The sequence below is a fragment of the Zonotrichia leucophrys genome, chromosome 9 (genome assembly GCF_028769735.1).
Source record: "Zonotrichia leucophrys gambelii isolate GWCS_2022_RI chromosome 9, RI_Zleu_2.0, whole genome shotgun sequence".
NCBI classification, from domain to species: Eukaryota; Metazoa; Chordata; class Aves; order Passeriformes; family Passerellidae; genus Zonotrichia; species Zonotrichia leucophrys.
The window spans coordinates 17,335,960-17,350,681 of NC_088179.1; the positions used below are offsets into that span (position 1 = coordinate 17,335,960).

The following is a 14,722-nucleotide window of genomic DNA, read 5'->3' on the forward strand; positions in this document are numbered from 1 at the left end:
GAGTTTGCTATCCCATGGCTGTGTCCTGCTGCCCAAAACCTTCCTACCAAAATTCCCCCTTTTTGTTTGTTATCACTTCCATCATAAGGGAGGGACAGCACCATAACTTGGACTGAATCCCATTTAGCCTCGGACTGATCCCATGTAACCCACCCTGCAGTTTAACCCACCTGGGCAGGGAGCAGCCAGGATTAACCAGTGAGTCACTGCTGCATCCTTCCTCCTTTCAGACCTTGTGCACCTGGCTGAGTTTCAGTGAACCTGTGAGAATTCCTCTCTCCTGAACTGGATTGCAATTGACTGACAGGTTCAAAAGCTACTGAAGGTGTGCTGGAAAGCTAGAAAGCAGATTAACATAGCAAGAACAAATAATAAGAGAAAAGGGATCTTAAAATAGCAAATATTCACAAATCTGCAGTTGGTGATGCTGAATAACTATGTTGGTAGAGGAGCATATGGTCTTAAAATAGCTGAGAATTAATCTAGCTAGAAATTAGACAAAGGCTCTTAGTTATCCTTGATATTCTTGAACAGCCTTACTGTAGGAGTAGTGAGAGCAAATAATCTACTCTGCTTTTCAGTGTATTTACTTTATGAATGGGCTTATACAGTGTCTGTGCCTGGAGAAAAAAAAATCTTTTAAGTGTCTGGAAACATGGTGACCTTTTCAGTGCCATGTTCCTACCTGCCATCTGTGACCCTTCAAGAAAAAATAAAGCATCCCAGACCTTTCAAATCCCTCAAAAAATTATAGCTAGGTGTCAGTCTGTTTCCCACATATTTTTTTCCCCAATGATGCCATCTCTTCCCTAGCTGGGGGAATCCTTTTAACATAAGTCAAGGTCTTTGCAGTTTGACCTTTACTGCCTAGATAGGCAGTAAAATTGGATCTCAGAAAAAGAAATGGCTTTTGCTTTAATCCCAAAATGTTGCCTGGTGGGTGGCTCTGAAGTCATCCTTCTCATGTTTTCAGACAGATTTGTTGTTAAAATAACTGAACAGAACTATGCAAGGAACCTCTTGGCATAGTTAGTCAGTCATCCAAAAATGAGGCCAACAGCACAGGTACTCAGACTGGCTTTTAGGTCAGCCAGCTGATTATAGGATTTTCTCTTCACAGAGGTAAACCTTTCACAACACCAGGACAGCCTCACTAACTGTGCTGTAAGATCTGACAGGGCCACAGGGGTATTTTACAGCTCCAGCTTTGGGCATGCATGTGGTCAGGTTCCTTGGTGTGCTTGGAAAGGTGGACTTCAGCAAAACTCTATGGATGGCTAGGGATCTGGATTTAGAGTTGAATTAATTCTGTGGGAATAGAGCCGATCTTGCAGGCAGCTGCACCCTGGTCTGTTTTATTTCTTCCATTTTAGCTGTGCAATAAGTTTGCCATGTGTGGAGCTTCAGGTAGGCTTCCAAGGATGAGGTGCAACAAGGGATGCAATGGAGACATCCCTGCCTTGTCCTGCCCTTCCTCACTTCCTTGCCTGCCTTACTCTCCCTGTTCTCCCAGGGCTGATGAAGCTTTCCCGTTGCTCACGGCTGTCACACATCCGGGCAAGGCTGGCACCGTGGGTGCCACAGACCTGCTCTGGCCACTGAAGGCCACCTGTGCCTGCCTGCGCACGGGCACGGCTGAGCTCCGTGGCCACGATCAGCTCTGCCCAGCACCCACAGCTGATTAATTCACCCTGCTGGTACAGCTGCAGCTGGAGAGGCTCCTGTGGGCTCAGCCAGGACCCCGGGGATCCTGTCCGTGCAGGTGGAGCAACAAAGCCTCTGGCCACAGCACTCGCAGAACGGCCAGCGGCCCCCTCCCCCTCCATGGAAGCGCTGGCCCCGCAGGCAGGGGCTTCTAACAGGGGGTGGAGGAGGGTCTCTGGAGACATTGCGGGGTTCCACTCAACCACAGCCTGCAAGGCACTCGGGCCCCAGGGGCCGAGGGGGAGCATCGGAGGCTGTGTGCGTGTTGTTCTCCGCTCCCAGGCACGCTGGTGAAGGGAGCGTCGCAGAGCAGCTGCGGCTGTTCGAGCTCTCCTGCCAGCTCCACTCCTCCCCATGCCATTCCTACCTCCAGGATTTTTCCCTGACTCGCAGCATCACCATCCAAAAGTCTCCCTGGAGGAAGGTATCTGCTTGCTGGTTTGTCTCTTTATCCTTCGCCTCATCCGCGGGAGAAGGGAGGAAAAAAGCCATAAGCAATCAACTCGTCTGCTTTCCCCCGCTTTTATATTTCCCCCCTCCTGCTGCCTTCCTTCCGTCGAGGGGGGTAAAGTCCCCATCTGGAAGGAGCTTTTCAAGGTCCATGCATGGATGGCAGCAAATTGGAAGAGGTGAGCAGCCGAGAGAAGATGTGAAAGCTGGAAGGGCCGTGCCGTGGGAGTGGTCCTTGCTTTGTGTGCAAGTGAGGCAGTGAGTGTGCAGCCTCCCACTCTGGGTGCATCTTTTTTTGGATGCTGTGTAGTTCCCTGTGTGAAATGCTTTTTTGGCTAAAAGAAGAAGAGATGTCACATCAGGAGCTCACCCAGCGACTGACTACGGTTATCACCCATGTGGGTAAGGCATCTTTATTTTTCTTCTTACTACATTTGCGTGGATTTGCGGACCCTGTTCCCCCAGGAGGTGCTGCTGCCTTTGTGTGACAATATCACACCTGTGTGTGAAATAGGAGCCATCCTATTAGGATGCAGACCGTGAATCCCCGGCTGTGGGCAATTACACAGCCTTTTATTGATGGTTTGTTTGTCAAGCATGTTTTCTCTGAAAAGCAGGAACAGTAAGAGCAGCGTGTCCTACCTGTGAAGTGATCTGTGTAAAATACCCGAGCACAGTTCTTGCAGGGAGGTGGTGGAGAAAAGGGGGTGTGGGAGGATGCTGGAGCAACGGCAGCGCTAATGTGCTGTGCATTTGCTTGTGATACTGGAGTAGCAGCCCATTCTCAGAGAATCTTTTCATGGCCTTTGCTGTTTCGGGATTTCTAGAAGGGGCTAGGATAGGGATAGGATCTCAAAAGCTTTTCTCTCTGTCAGTCTTGATTTTACTGTTTCTAACATTCAAATGCCAGTGAATACAGGTGAGGCCCTATGCTCTGCTCTGACATCCTTATGCATCTGAGCTGGGTACCCACCTGCTGGCACTGGGGACTGCTGGGCCAGGAACTGAGGAACCTGAAACTAGCAAGACAGTAGGAGATGCTGGTGGTTAAAATATCAGCTGAGAAAAGCCTTTGTGACCCTTTTTTGTTACCTACTGTTGGGTTAAAGCAGATTACAGCTGTGTTGCATCACATAAAGAGAACCTTTTTAGTTGAATTCCATAGGAGCAAATTTTATAGCTGTTAGTGTTTGAATGGATTGTATGCTCTGAATGCCAAATATGTTGTACAGGTTCCTGAAATGCCTTTGTCACTGGCTTTGTTCAATCTGTATATGAAACAGAGTGTGACTAAAATTTGGTTTTTATAGAATATATAAGTAAGGTTTTAGACCAACATTATTCTTTGGCTTGATATTAGCTATGGCAACTGAACTAAGTTTAATAGAGCACATGCAATCAGCATCTTGCCTAAAGAAATAGCACAAAAGCAGATTCAAAGTCAATGAAATATTTAGGACCAGGCCCCATCTCTCCAAAATCTTTTCCAGGATAACCTCAGCAGGAGCTTGGTGTGGGAGAGAGTATGATTGCCAGGAGAGCTTGCAGCAGCAGGCTCTTTGACCCAGTAATGCCAACAGGAATTGCTTTGCAATTGTGCAAATTCAGATTGACATGAAATCACATGAATTCACATTTTTTTAATGAAGATTTGGAATTCAATATGAGGCATATCCTTTTTTTTTTTTTTTAATAAGTACTTCAGGAGAGTCAAAAAGATTTGTATGTCTTCTGGTTTTCTTGTTAAACTCAATGCAGGTCCCATCATCCATGTTCCTCTCCTTGAAATCAGAAGGGATTTGTTAGAGGTAACACAGCATTATGTTACCTACTGTGTAATATACTATTGTCTAATAGAAAGTCATTCTGGACACTAGAAATGTTGGTGAACCTTTCCACTGGTCTCTGCTAAATTCAAGAGAGGTTTCTGGGTCATGAGGCTGATGCTAGAGAGTCTTATTGGTTTCCTGGAGGTCACCCAGCAGGCCAGTGCTCAGGAGAGGAATGAAGGTCATGGATTGTGGTGTTTATCCATTCCCTACTGAGGCAGGAGCCCAGCGGATCAGCTTCCATCAGGGAAGGATAACCCCACCATTTCCCCAGCCTTTTGTAACCTACAAATCAGACCCTACTTGTGGAGTCTGCCTGCCTTTTTGTAGGCAGAGTTCATTTTTTATTGAATCATGTAAGTTGTACAAAAATGGAAGAAAGGAACATTAAAATACTTGTTATTGGCTGATGGAAAAATGTTTCTTCCAAACCCATGATGATGATGCACCATATTTATGAATCACATGTAACATGGGTGCCTTAGCTGAATCAGCAATAGCTTGTTGGACAAATAGTTCCCAGGAAGCTGCAGGGTTCTCTTTGTGTTCACTGGGAATCTTTACAGCTCAAACAAGTGAAAGGGCTCTCAGCCTTAGCAAACTGAGGGGATCTCTGGCCATTTATTGTGTTCACTATTTTTACAATTCTCACCCTCATATTGCCACCTGGATTGGTGGGATTCAAACTCTTTAGAATGTAGCCAGCTCTTGGTTGGGAGCGCAACTCCCAGCTCACCCAGGAGCCGGAGGGAAGAAATTTATTCACAAAATTTCCAAAATGTCAAACAAGAACTTTGGAAAAGAAAGACCTTTACATTTTCAATAAAACCTTTATAGGATCATTTTGGTCTGTGGGAAGTAATGACACACCATTTTATTTTTCATGTGTCAATAAGAGTGTCACATAATTAATTGCCTGGGGCTCAACTTATCTGTCCTGGGCAAAAGCTCTCATCCCTCATTAGCTGACTCATGTTGTGTTACACAGTTCATGTGCTAGCAAAAAAAGCTTCTTATCCTGCTACAGACTTAATACATACAGTACCTGCCTCACCTGGGTCAAAATCAAAGCCTTGAAGGTATTTTCCTTCTCCACAGTAGCTCTCTTATCTTGATACTTTTCTATTGCCAACCTGCATGGGGTAGCACATCTTCACAGAATGTAAAACAACAGAGGACCAAATTAGATCCCTTGTGTAGCTCTGTGCTCCCTCAGCCTCCGTGGGATTGTTCCTGGCTGTCCTGGTGTGGCTGAGGTAATGGGGCCACCACAGGTGCCTAGGGCAGGAGTAGTTTGTGGACACTAGCAGGCTTTCTGCTTACTATCTGAGATTTAGCAGCAACACTACCCAATCTTGTTACCAAAACTGCGTCAAGAGTCTTTTTTTAATTTACCCTACTTTCACTGAACTTGTTTGTTGGGAGGTGTTGGGGAAACACTCATCAATTTTGGGAAAAGTGTGTCCTTTGGGTAGGTGGGCAAGTGGCAGCTCCTCTGTGGTGGGGAGGGAAGAGCTTTGCAGGGTGACACGCCTGGTGCCGACGGCAGCATCGTTTGCCTGTGGGAACATGCACAGCTCTTGCAGCCTGCAAAGCCCACAGGAACAGGCTTTTGTGCTCTCACTACCCACCCACACTTGGCACTTGGCCCCCAAAAATCTGATGCCAGCTTTGCTATGTGTGGGCAACGTTCTGGGCACAGCTGTGCACACAGGCACCTCCACCCAGTGCCCCATTTTCTGCAGATTTTTTTCTTAAAATGATTTTATGATAGGATGGAGCTGCCAGAACCAATGTGAACTGTCTCAAAAGGTCACCAGCTTGGCTTCTCTCTTGCCAATAAAGAATTCCACAGCACATGGGAGATGGGGTTTTGTTAGAGGCTCCCCATAATTCTCAATGAAGTTGTAAGAGTTCCTCCCCTTGGAGTGTTAACTGGACCCAGATGAGCTGACTGTCAGTGTCCCTGGTAGGAGATGCACTGATGTGAATTTGCAGAAAGCAAATTGTGTGTACATTGCACAAATGTTACATACAAGAAACAACCCCATACATTTGTGTCAGCTTTCATCTGATTTTACACACTCGTATTTCCCCAGTCTCTCATTTTATGAAAAAAAAAAAAAAAAACCAAACAGAAAGAAATTTTAACAATTTGATGGAAATAAAAAGGAAAGTCACTGACTGAGTTTAGTTTAGGATTGACATCTCTGGACTTGAAATTCCTATCTGTTAACCGTGGTATGTCAATTCCTATCACTCTTGGCTTAACCACCAGAGTTGAGGAGTGGTGTAAAATACCTGTGTGTGTGAAGAGAAGCTGTGTTATTATTTGGGGGAGGAAGTAAAGGATGATACTGCATCCACCTGACTGTGTGAGAGGAATTTAGGTCAGCAGAATGGAATAACCCCAGTTGGCACTTGTCCCAGGCCAGTGGCTAAGCATCACAAGTCGCAGAATCTGCTTTATGCTACAAAGCCACAAATAATCTAATATGTCATAGCTGGATAGACAATTGCAATGTTTCTCATATGTGTCTGTGGACATTAAGGACACAAAAAAGGATATTTTAGGAAATTAACTTTTGAGATACCATATCAAATAGGCCCTTTGCTACTCCTATGCAAAGGCTTAAATCAAATAAAATTCCTCTGCAGCATAAAATTCTTTCCTTTGTTTTAGAGCATTCATGCATTTCAGAAACTCTTTTTGAACCATGGATTCTGTGTCTCTGTCCTACTTAGGGATTTCTGGTGCACAGCAAATGGAAAGTGGTCTTTCCACTCACCACAGCACCCCAGATTTCCTCACCCAAAATAACATAAGGCATGGGAGGAGCATCTATCACTGCATTCCCAATAAAATATGACAATAGAAAACTGCAGAAATGGGTTTGCTAAATTTACTTGGGATCTCATGCTTATGAGAAATGGTAGGTTGAAATTTCCCCATTAACCTACTTCTATAAAAAAATTGAGCTTTGATCCTGTTATCTGCATCTTTATCTCTGTTTCCCAGTAAAGCTTTTGAACTGTTGGCCAATTTCTACCAAACTTGAAGTGACAAAGATCAAAAATATTGAATTCATGCCAAGTAAAAAATACTATCTGAAGTGAAAGATGAAAATAGTGAAGACACGGGAAATAAGCTCATTCTATTAGACCTCGGAGATTCCATGTAGGAGGGTGGAATGTGGGAGAGATAATAGCAATTTATCTTTTTTAGTTTTACAGCTTAAAAAAGCTACTTGTTTACTTTTTTGTTCATAGATTGTGGTTATTAATTTTACCCCATTCTATATGGCCTATTCTGTGCAGCTGTTTCACTGGAAGCTGTTTAATAAAACTGTTTAGAAGTGTTTTGCTAATGCTGCAATTTCTGTATCTATAAAAAGTGGAAACTAAGCTCTCACAGAAACCCATGAAAAATGTGCAGATGTATGTGGTGCACTTTCCAAGATGTAGAATATTGCAAGTACCACAGACTTGTTTAAAGGCCACATTCTAATCTGGTTTGTAGAGACATTGTCAGAAATAAAGATTATAAGAAACTGCTCTGCGTTGGGATCCAGAACACTAGTTTGTCTCAAGGCAAAATATTTATGTGATAGTTTGGCCTCTAGTTCAGAAAGGCAGAGGTGACTAAAGAGCTTCCTAGAAAGAGTAGCATGCATTAAGGCTGCTTCAGTGTCAGAACAGCTCAGAGATGTCCCTCTTCTACATTCCATCTTTTACTTTAGGTGAATATTTTTTCATATGGGATGTGATCCTGGCATCCTTGATAGAATTTAAGAAAACCTTGCAATATCCAGGTGTGATACTGTTACTAATTTCTTTCAGAGTGGTGTGCCCTAAGGAGAGCCATGCAGAGCCCCAAATATTAAAAGGCTGCTTACAGCCCTGTTTTCTCATTTATTGATACCCTTCGCAAAACTAGCTGTTACACCCTGAGCTTTCATTCTCATGCCAGTAAGAGACCAGGATGTTGGGGAGAAAAGGGAATAGGAGTAGCTATCCACCATCTGCTTGCTGCAAGGTTTTCACACTTTCTACTCACGCATGTTGTGATGGCAACTGTTGGAGCCAGGGAACTAGGCAGGCTGGAACTGAGGCGTGATCCAACCTGTCAATCTCTCAGTCACTCTCTCTTTCAAAAGCCTCTGTATTGCTGCTGTTCAATCTAATGCTACAGCAGTCTCCCTCTGCCCTTTATTTTCTAATCTACCTTAGCAATGACTTGTGGTTGTTTGTCTGTTGGCATGGAGGAGTGTTTAACACGTGAGGAAATTAGTAAAGGAAAGTCAGGTGCCAGGATCCAAGTTTAGCTGTTAGTGGTGGTGATTCCTATGGTCCCTTCCACAGCTGTGCTTGCCAGACACCAGGTCCTCTACATCCTTAGAAAATTCTGCAGTACACTTTTTTAGTGCCTGGAAAATAGTTGGGACTCAAATGAGTTATTCCAGGATACATGCTTCAGCTGAAAGGAGCTCTGTCTGTTTGCTCTTTGGGTCAGCTCTTCTCATGATTTTCCTGATGCTTCTCCAGGCCTGTTAGTCCTCCGTTGGCAGTTTTAGTGGAACAGAAAGCAGAAACCTCTGACTTCCAGAGCAGGCTCTTGCTAACACTATATAGTAGTCTTTTAGTCTTTTGTTGGGTCCTGGGTTTTTGTTTTTTTTTTTGGCACATTTTTATATTTGGGGGTAGGGTTGGTATCAAATGACAAATTTTTAAAAAAGAATGCTTAGGTCAAATGCAAGGGAAAAATGATGCCATCCTGCAATGATCTAGTCAGACTGTGGCATTTCCCAGTCTGCTCTTAAACTCTCCAGGGGAAGCCCTGGGTTACCTGGAAGGAGGAAGTGGGAGGAATCTCCAGGGCAAAGCAAGTGCAGAACCTCCTCCTGTGAGAGATCTCTGAGTCAGGCACAATGAGAGATGCTGGTGCTAACAGGGCAGGCAGCAGTGACCACTCTGCATTGCTAAGCCTCAAGCTTAAAAAGCAAATAGGACCAAAAGGAGGCAGAGAAGAGCCCCTGTCTATTCCCATCTCTGTGGCAGAGGGGAGCTCAGATGGCCTTACTGGAAATTAAACAAAGCTGACATCTATCACATTGTCTGGCAGCTCATTAAATACAAGGGCCTTTTTCCACCTCTTGCCTCATCTTTTATTTAATTCCTTTTTCTCGCCTTCCATATGGTGTCTAAATCCAAGAGTTCCCCTGAGAGGACTTCTCCCTGAGGGAAACAGGATCAGGATTTGGGAGGGTACTTACAGCACCAGGTCATCTCATTGAGTAGAGAATAAGCTAATCAATTCCATTGCTGTCACTCTTTTTCCCCTTCTGTACCACGTTTGGGGCCTCTCTTAGTCCCAAGGCTGGACTTAGTGTTTAATCTAGGATGAACTTTTCTGAATGGGGCCCAGGTGACTGCTAAAATAATTTTGACAGCACGTGTCTGGTGCATACTAGTCCTGTGTGTATTTTTCTCCTGTTCTTCAGAGCTGACTGTGTGTTCAAGTGTCTGGGAGAAGAGAAAAGCCATACATGTTTTGGTGCTAAAGGCCAGGCTGGCCTTGTACCTCCCTTTAGAGTTGAGCACAGTAAATTGTCAATGTCTGCATTGCCCCAGGTGGTCAGTGGGTCAATGACTGGCAGCAATCTGAGTTCTCTGCAAAGCTGCCTGATCCTGCTCATGTGAGAAAATGCTGGAGAATGATGTGAAAGAGATAACATGGCACATGGATCATTGCTAATCAGTGACTCACTAACCAGTGCAGCAGAGCTGCCAGAACTGAAACCAAGGAACAGAAGGGAGACAGGGTGAAGATACAGCCAACTCTTACATGCATAGATGGAAGAACATCAGTAGTGAATACCTTGAGTGATCTGTAAGTCATGGCATGGAAGAAGGTACTGCTTAGGGAGCAGGAGCACTGTAAAAAGCTCTGGAGTTTAGTGGTGCAAAAGACAGCAGGCTCCACTTTGGCATGGGGACAGATGTGTAGGGGACAATTGGGTTGAGATCACAGTATCTTCAAGCTCCACTGCTGTGTAAGCACAACACAGATAACATCTGTGAGTCCAAAAGCATAACTGCCTCTGAGGAATCATTGAGCTCATGTACTGGAGGAGGGCCATGTCCAGCATGTGAATCCAGGCTGGTAAAATCTGAAGCAACAGCATTCATTCAAGGGTGAAATACATTACATTTATATGCACCTACTTCTTGTCTTTTGCAGTGTGGCATTGCAGAAAACTGGTGCCTTTTCAGTAGAGGTCTGTAAATAACTTTGTATTAATGAATTATTGTGAATATAATTCTGCATTCATCCTATTTTCTATCAGAAGATTTCCTGCACTGTAGTATGGAATGAAGTCCTGAACTGAGACAGAATAAATTTCCATGGACCCTAGGATGTAGGTTACAAAGCTGCTATGCTCTGTCTCCATCTTTTCTAGCCATTGCAGAGACCTGACAGTACAATACAATATCCCCCCCAAAAAAATGTCCAGAGGAAGGACAGACCACCAGGATCAATAATCCATGCTGTCATGAAATGATTGTCTATTTTGTTTTCCAGCACAACACACATACACCCACACCCACACTCCTGCTCAAAACCAGCTTTGCACTTGCTGTGCATCGTGTTTGGTGTGTTGTTGAAAATGTGTTGTTCCAAAATCACTGCTCTGATGACCTTTGAGTCCTGAATCTTTTGGGCAGTCAGGAGCTAAACAAGCACAGCCAAAGCACTGAGTGTCCATGCCCTCATGGAGACTGCTACTCATTTCAGTACCATTTACTCTGCCTGTCTCAAAGGTGGATTGTGCCCATGATTTGGCTCCAGCATTAGGTACTACCATCTCATAGTAGCTCTCCTGCTCTGAGCACACAGGAGCTTGTTTGGCCCTTCAAGGCAGCCAGCCCAGCCCTCTCTTCTATCTGCAGATCTTCCCTGATTCCAGAAGTACATTGATGCAGCACAGATGAAGTTCTCTGGGGACTTAGTTGCAGTAGGTGCAGGACTGTTACAGTGAATGCAAAGGTGACTCTATGGAAATTTAAACAGACATACAAAGGTCCTTTATGGGATGTTAGTCCAATGTTATTTTGATTTTAAAATTCACTGATTTCTGACCTGGATTGCACAAGCATGGGAGTAAAGGTTCAATTTCTGCAGAAGCCAAAATCCTTTGAAACTTTGCAAAGTGGTGATGGGAAATGATCTGTCATCAATATTACAACAAAGTGGCTCTGAGTGCAAAGAGCTCTTTATTTCTATGTGAATATGGGGAACTGCTGGTTCTCAGCACTCCACAGGACCAGATATTTTTGTCTGAGTGGACTCAGCTGTAGCTGACCCAGCTGTAGCCCCTGCTGCAAATAGGGATAAGAGGCAGCACAGTTAGCACCTACTGTCAGCATTGTCCTGAGTTCATATGAGGATCCTGAGTTCATTTGTCAGAGCTCAAGGAAAAGCCATGCTGAGAGGATCTGGATTCAGATTCCCCACATCCGTGAGTGCAACCTGTAATCTCTGTGCTTCCAGTTACCTCCATCTGTGTCTCAAAGATCTTGGATGGAAACCAGCAGCTCTTATCCTGAGACTGTTTATGCACCCACCCGTATCACCTAATGCCTGAGCCCCCCAATAGTACTACAGAAGGGCTGTCATAGTATCAATCCATACATTAACACCATAAATTACAGAATCCATATGAGGAAGGCTGAATCTGCCACTCCCACAGTGCAGACTGTTGCCCAGGGCAACGAGATATGAGGGGCTGCAAACCATTTAGCTCTTGCTTCCTCTGCATGACCGGGAGCTGTGTGATTTCCAGTTTCCCTTGGGCAATGAATTGTCTACAGCTGGCCCCACATACAAGAGCAGTTATCTGCAGTTCCGAGACATAAATACAAGACAAACAATGCTGATGTACACCATTGTGGGCTGCCTGGCAGCAGCTGCTGATAGGATCTGACTCTCCTCTTACATGCCTTGAGCTTCAGAGGTTTTGTACTCACATTTTACGCTGGAAAACCACTTTAGGTTCAATGTGAAGAGGTGAAGAAAATCTAAAACCAGAGAGGATGTCTTTCAGTATTTCAGGAGAGTGACTTTTGCCTTTAAATTCCAAGACCTATAAGAATTTTAGTTATACCTAGGTAGGCAATTAGCCCACAGTTACTGGCATTTCCAATTATTGTTACCGCAATATCTCCAGTTTAATTATAACTTTCCAAGGATGTGCACATGCTGACAGACAGGTATTGAGGAAAGAACTGCAGCAAACACATGCAGCTCTAGTAGCAATGATAAGTGAAAATTAGATTATTTGGATGTGAGAAGTTGGATGTGAGAAGTTTGAATTTGCTGCCTGTTAATCATATATGTTACAACTTAAACACTTCGAGTGCATTTTTGTCTGATATGGGTTTCATATTCTCACCAAATTGCTGTGGCTAGAATTACTATCAGGAGAGTTTGCTTCTTGTTATCAATCAATAATCCTTCACCTAACAAAGCATGACTATAAATATTTCCCCTCTTTGAGTCTGAAGTTCCCTGTTATCCATTACACTGTGGTTCAGAGGTCTCTGAAGCCAAGGCTTAGTTTTTGAAGGGATCAATATTGGTGTTTGCAGCATAAAAGCCAAAGCTGATGACATTCATAGGAGCCATACTATTGATCTTGCAATATGCAGAGAAAAGGTTATTTCAAACTGAAATAGCTGTGGCCTTAGCATGACCCTGAGCTGTGAGCAGGTGCATAACTGATCAGAGAGCTCTGGCAATTACATGCCAGTTGTTGGTGCAGGAAGGTTCCTGGAAAAACCTGATTAATCCTTATTATGGTGATCAGCTTATTCTGTGAAAACAGACTTCCTATTTTTTAAAAATTAGATTATAAACTATTCTCACCATTTCATCTGTCTCAGATATTTGTGCTGTTATCTGTGTCTAGTATCTCTTCCCTTTCCACATTGATGAAACCAGGAGAGGCTTCACAGCTGGCTTTGAAGTCAAAGTTCAGTTTGAAGTAAACTTTTTAGTAATTTTTATTGATAGCTCATAAAAATCCATCTTCTGGGTTTTGTTTTCAGTTAGGGGAGAATGCAGTTTCAGCAATGTGCAATTTTCATTTTGTATCATGTTGAATTACACCCTGGCTATAGATCAGGGCCTTGTGCATCATTTAATCTTGAATGGGAGCAGAGAGCTGGCAGCAAGAGCCCTGTGAGGAGCAGAAGTGGTTGGACAAAGCAAAGAGCAGCTTGTCAGTGATAGTTTGTGCCCATTCTGCCCCAGTACCAGCAGCTCTGTACAGGCGACACACTGCCTGCCTCACTGTCCCCTTCGGATGCTGAGGTGTCACCACTGCGAGGAGTTCCCAGTCCAGCAATGGGAAGCACAAATGAAACACAAGCAGTTATCCCCTGAATCCTCTTCCCAGCAGGATAGCAGGGCAGGGCTGCTGCCTGGGGAAGGGGTGTGTGCGTGTGTTGGTCCCAGGAAGAAGCTGGGCCAGAGCAGCCTCCTCCGCCGCGGGGGAAGGGGCAGCAGAGGGCACAGCAGCGCCGTTTGACGCTGCGGTTCCCACTGCCCCAGAGCCTCGAGGATAGGGCCAGACCCTTCCCGATCAGCTGAAAGGCAGGATGCTACAGAGTTGGGCAGAGGAGCCTCTCTCCTTCAAGCCCCTTTTCCAAGAGTTGTGATGGCTCTGCCGGGTTTGGTACCCAGGAGCTGCTCTCCATTGCTGGGGAGATGCGGGCGCTGCCAGCGCCGCCTGTTTGCGGAGGAGCCGCTGGGGGGCGCGGGGTGGGGACCGCTCCCTGCCCGACAGGGACACCGGGACCCGACAGGGGCACCGGGACCCGCTCCCTGCCCGACAGGGACACCGGACCCGCTCCCGGTCTGACAAGGACCCGCTCCCGGTCTGACAAGGACCCGCTCCCTGCCCGACAGGGACACAGGGACCCGCTCCCGGTCTGACAAGGACCCGCTCCCTGCCCGACAGGGACACCGGGACCCGCTCCCGGTCTGACAAGGACCCGCTCCCTGCCCGACAGGGACACCGGGACCCGCTCCTGCGGCAACAGCATCCGCATCCAAAGTACCGCCAGCACTAATTCGGAGAGAACCGAGGTCACCAGAGATAAACAGCGAGATAGGGGCTGACCCTTTGAAAATGGGGTACCCAGGTTCTCTATTTAAGCTTTTCATCTAAACTGGGTTATACTACAGAAGGACATCACTTGACTACATGTCTAAACTGCAGGTCAGGAACAGCAGAGAAAGCAGCTGAAAACAGCATCACCCACAGCATAAGGGGAAGGGAGTGGGGAATAGGGAGGCTACTGCCTCCTAAATGCAGTAGCTGAAGCACTCGGTAGAAAGTGTCTCGGTGGAAGCCTCAGGTGAGAATGCCCTGGCAGGTCATGCTAACTGCTGTATTCAGGACCCTGTGACTCCATGCTGCTGCCAAATGCAAAATACTCTCTCAGTAGAGCTCACATGCTCTAAAATACCTGGCATGTCCATTGCCAGTGCTGATATTTGGGATCAGTCACTGAGCCTGATTATAAAACTCCTTGTTAGCATTTTGTTTTTATTTTACCAAATTAGTTCATTCTTAGCAGTTTCAGTTCAGCAGCATTCACTATGAGACCTGCTGACCCTGAATGTGTGTGCAGTAGTAATGAGACTGATACAGATAATGCTGCAAAATCTTAAT

At 45.3% G+C, this 14,722-nt stretch overlaps 1 protein-coding gene across 1 annotated transcript in view; it reads left to right on the forward strand.

The window, feature by feature from the left end:
• The first annotated feature begins 1,918 nt into the window (after positions 1–1,918).
• Positions 1,919–14,722, forward strand: part of MCF2L2 (MCF.2 cell line derived transforming sequence-like 2) — a 151,118-nt gene continuing 138,314 nt past the window's right edge. The window contains exon 1 of the mRNA XM_064720927.1: positions 1,919–2,556. Within this exon, the coding sequence (XP_064576997.1) occupies positions 2,454–2,556 (103 nt within the window). The 5' untranslated portion in view covers positions 1,919–2,453. The remainder of the gene's footprint in view (positions 2,557–14,722) is intronic.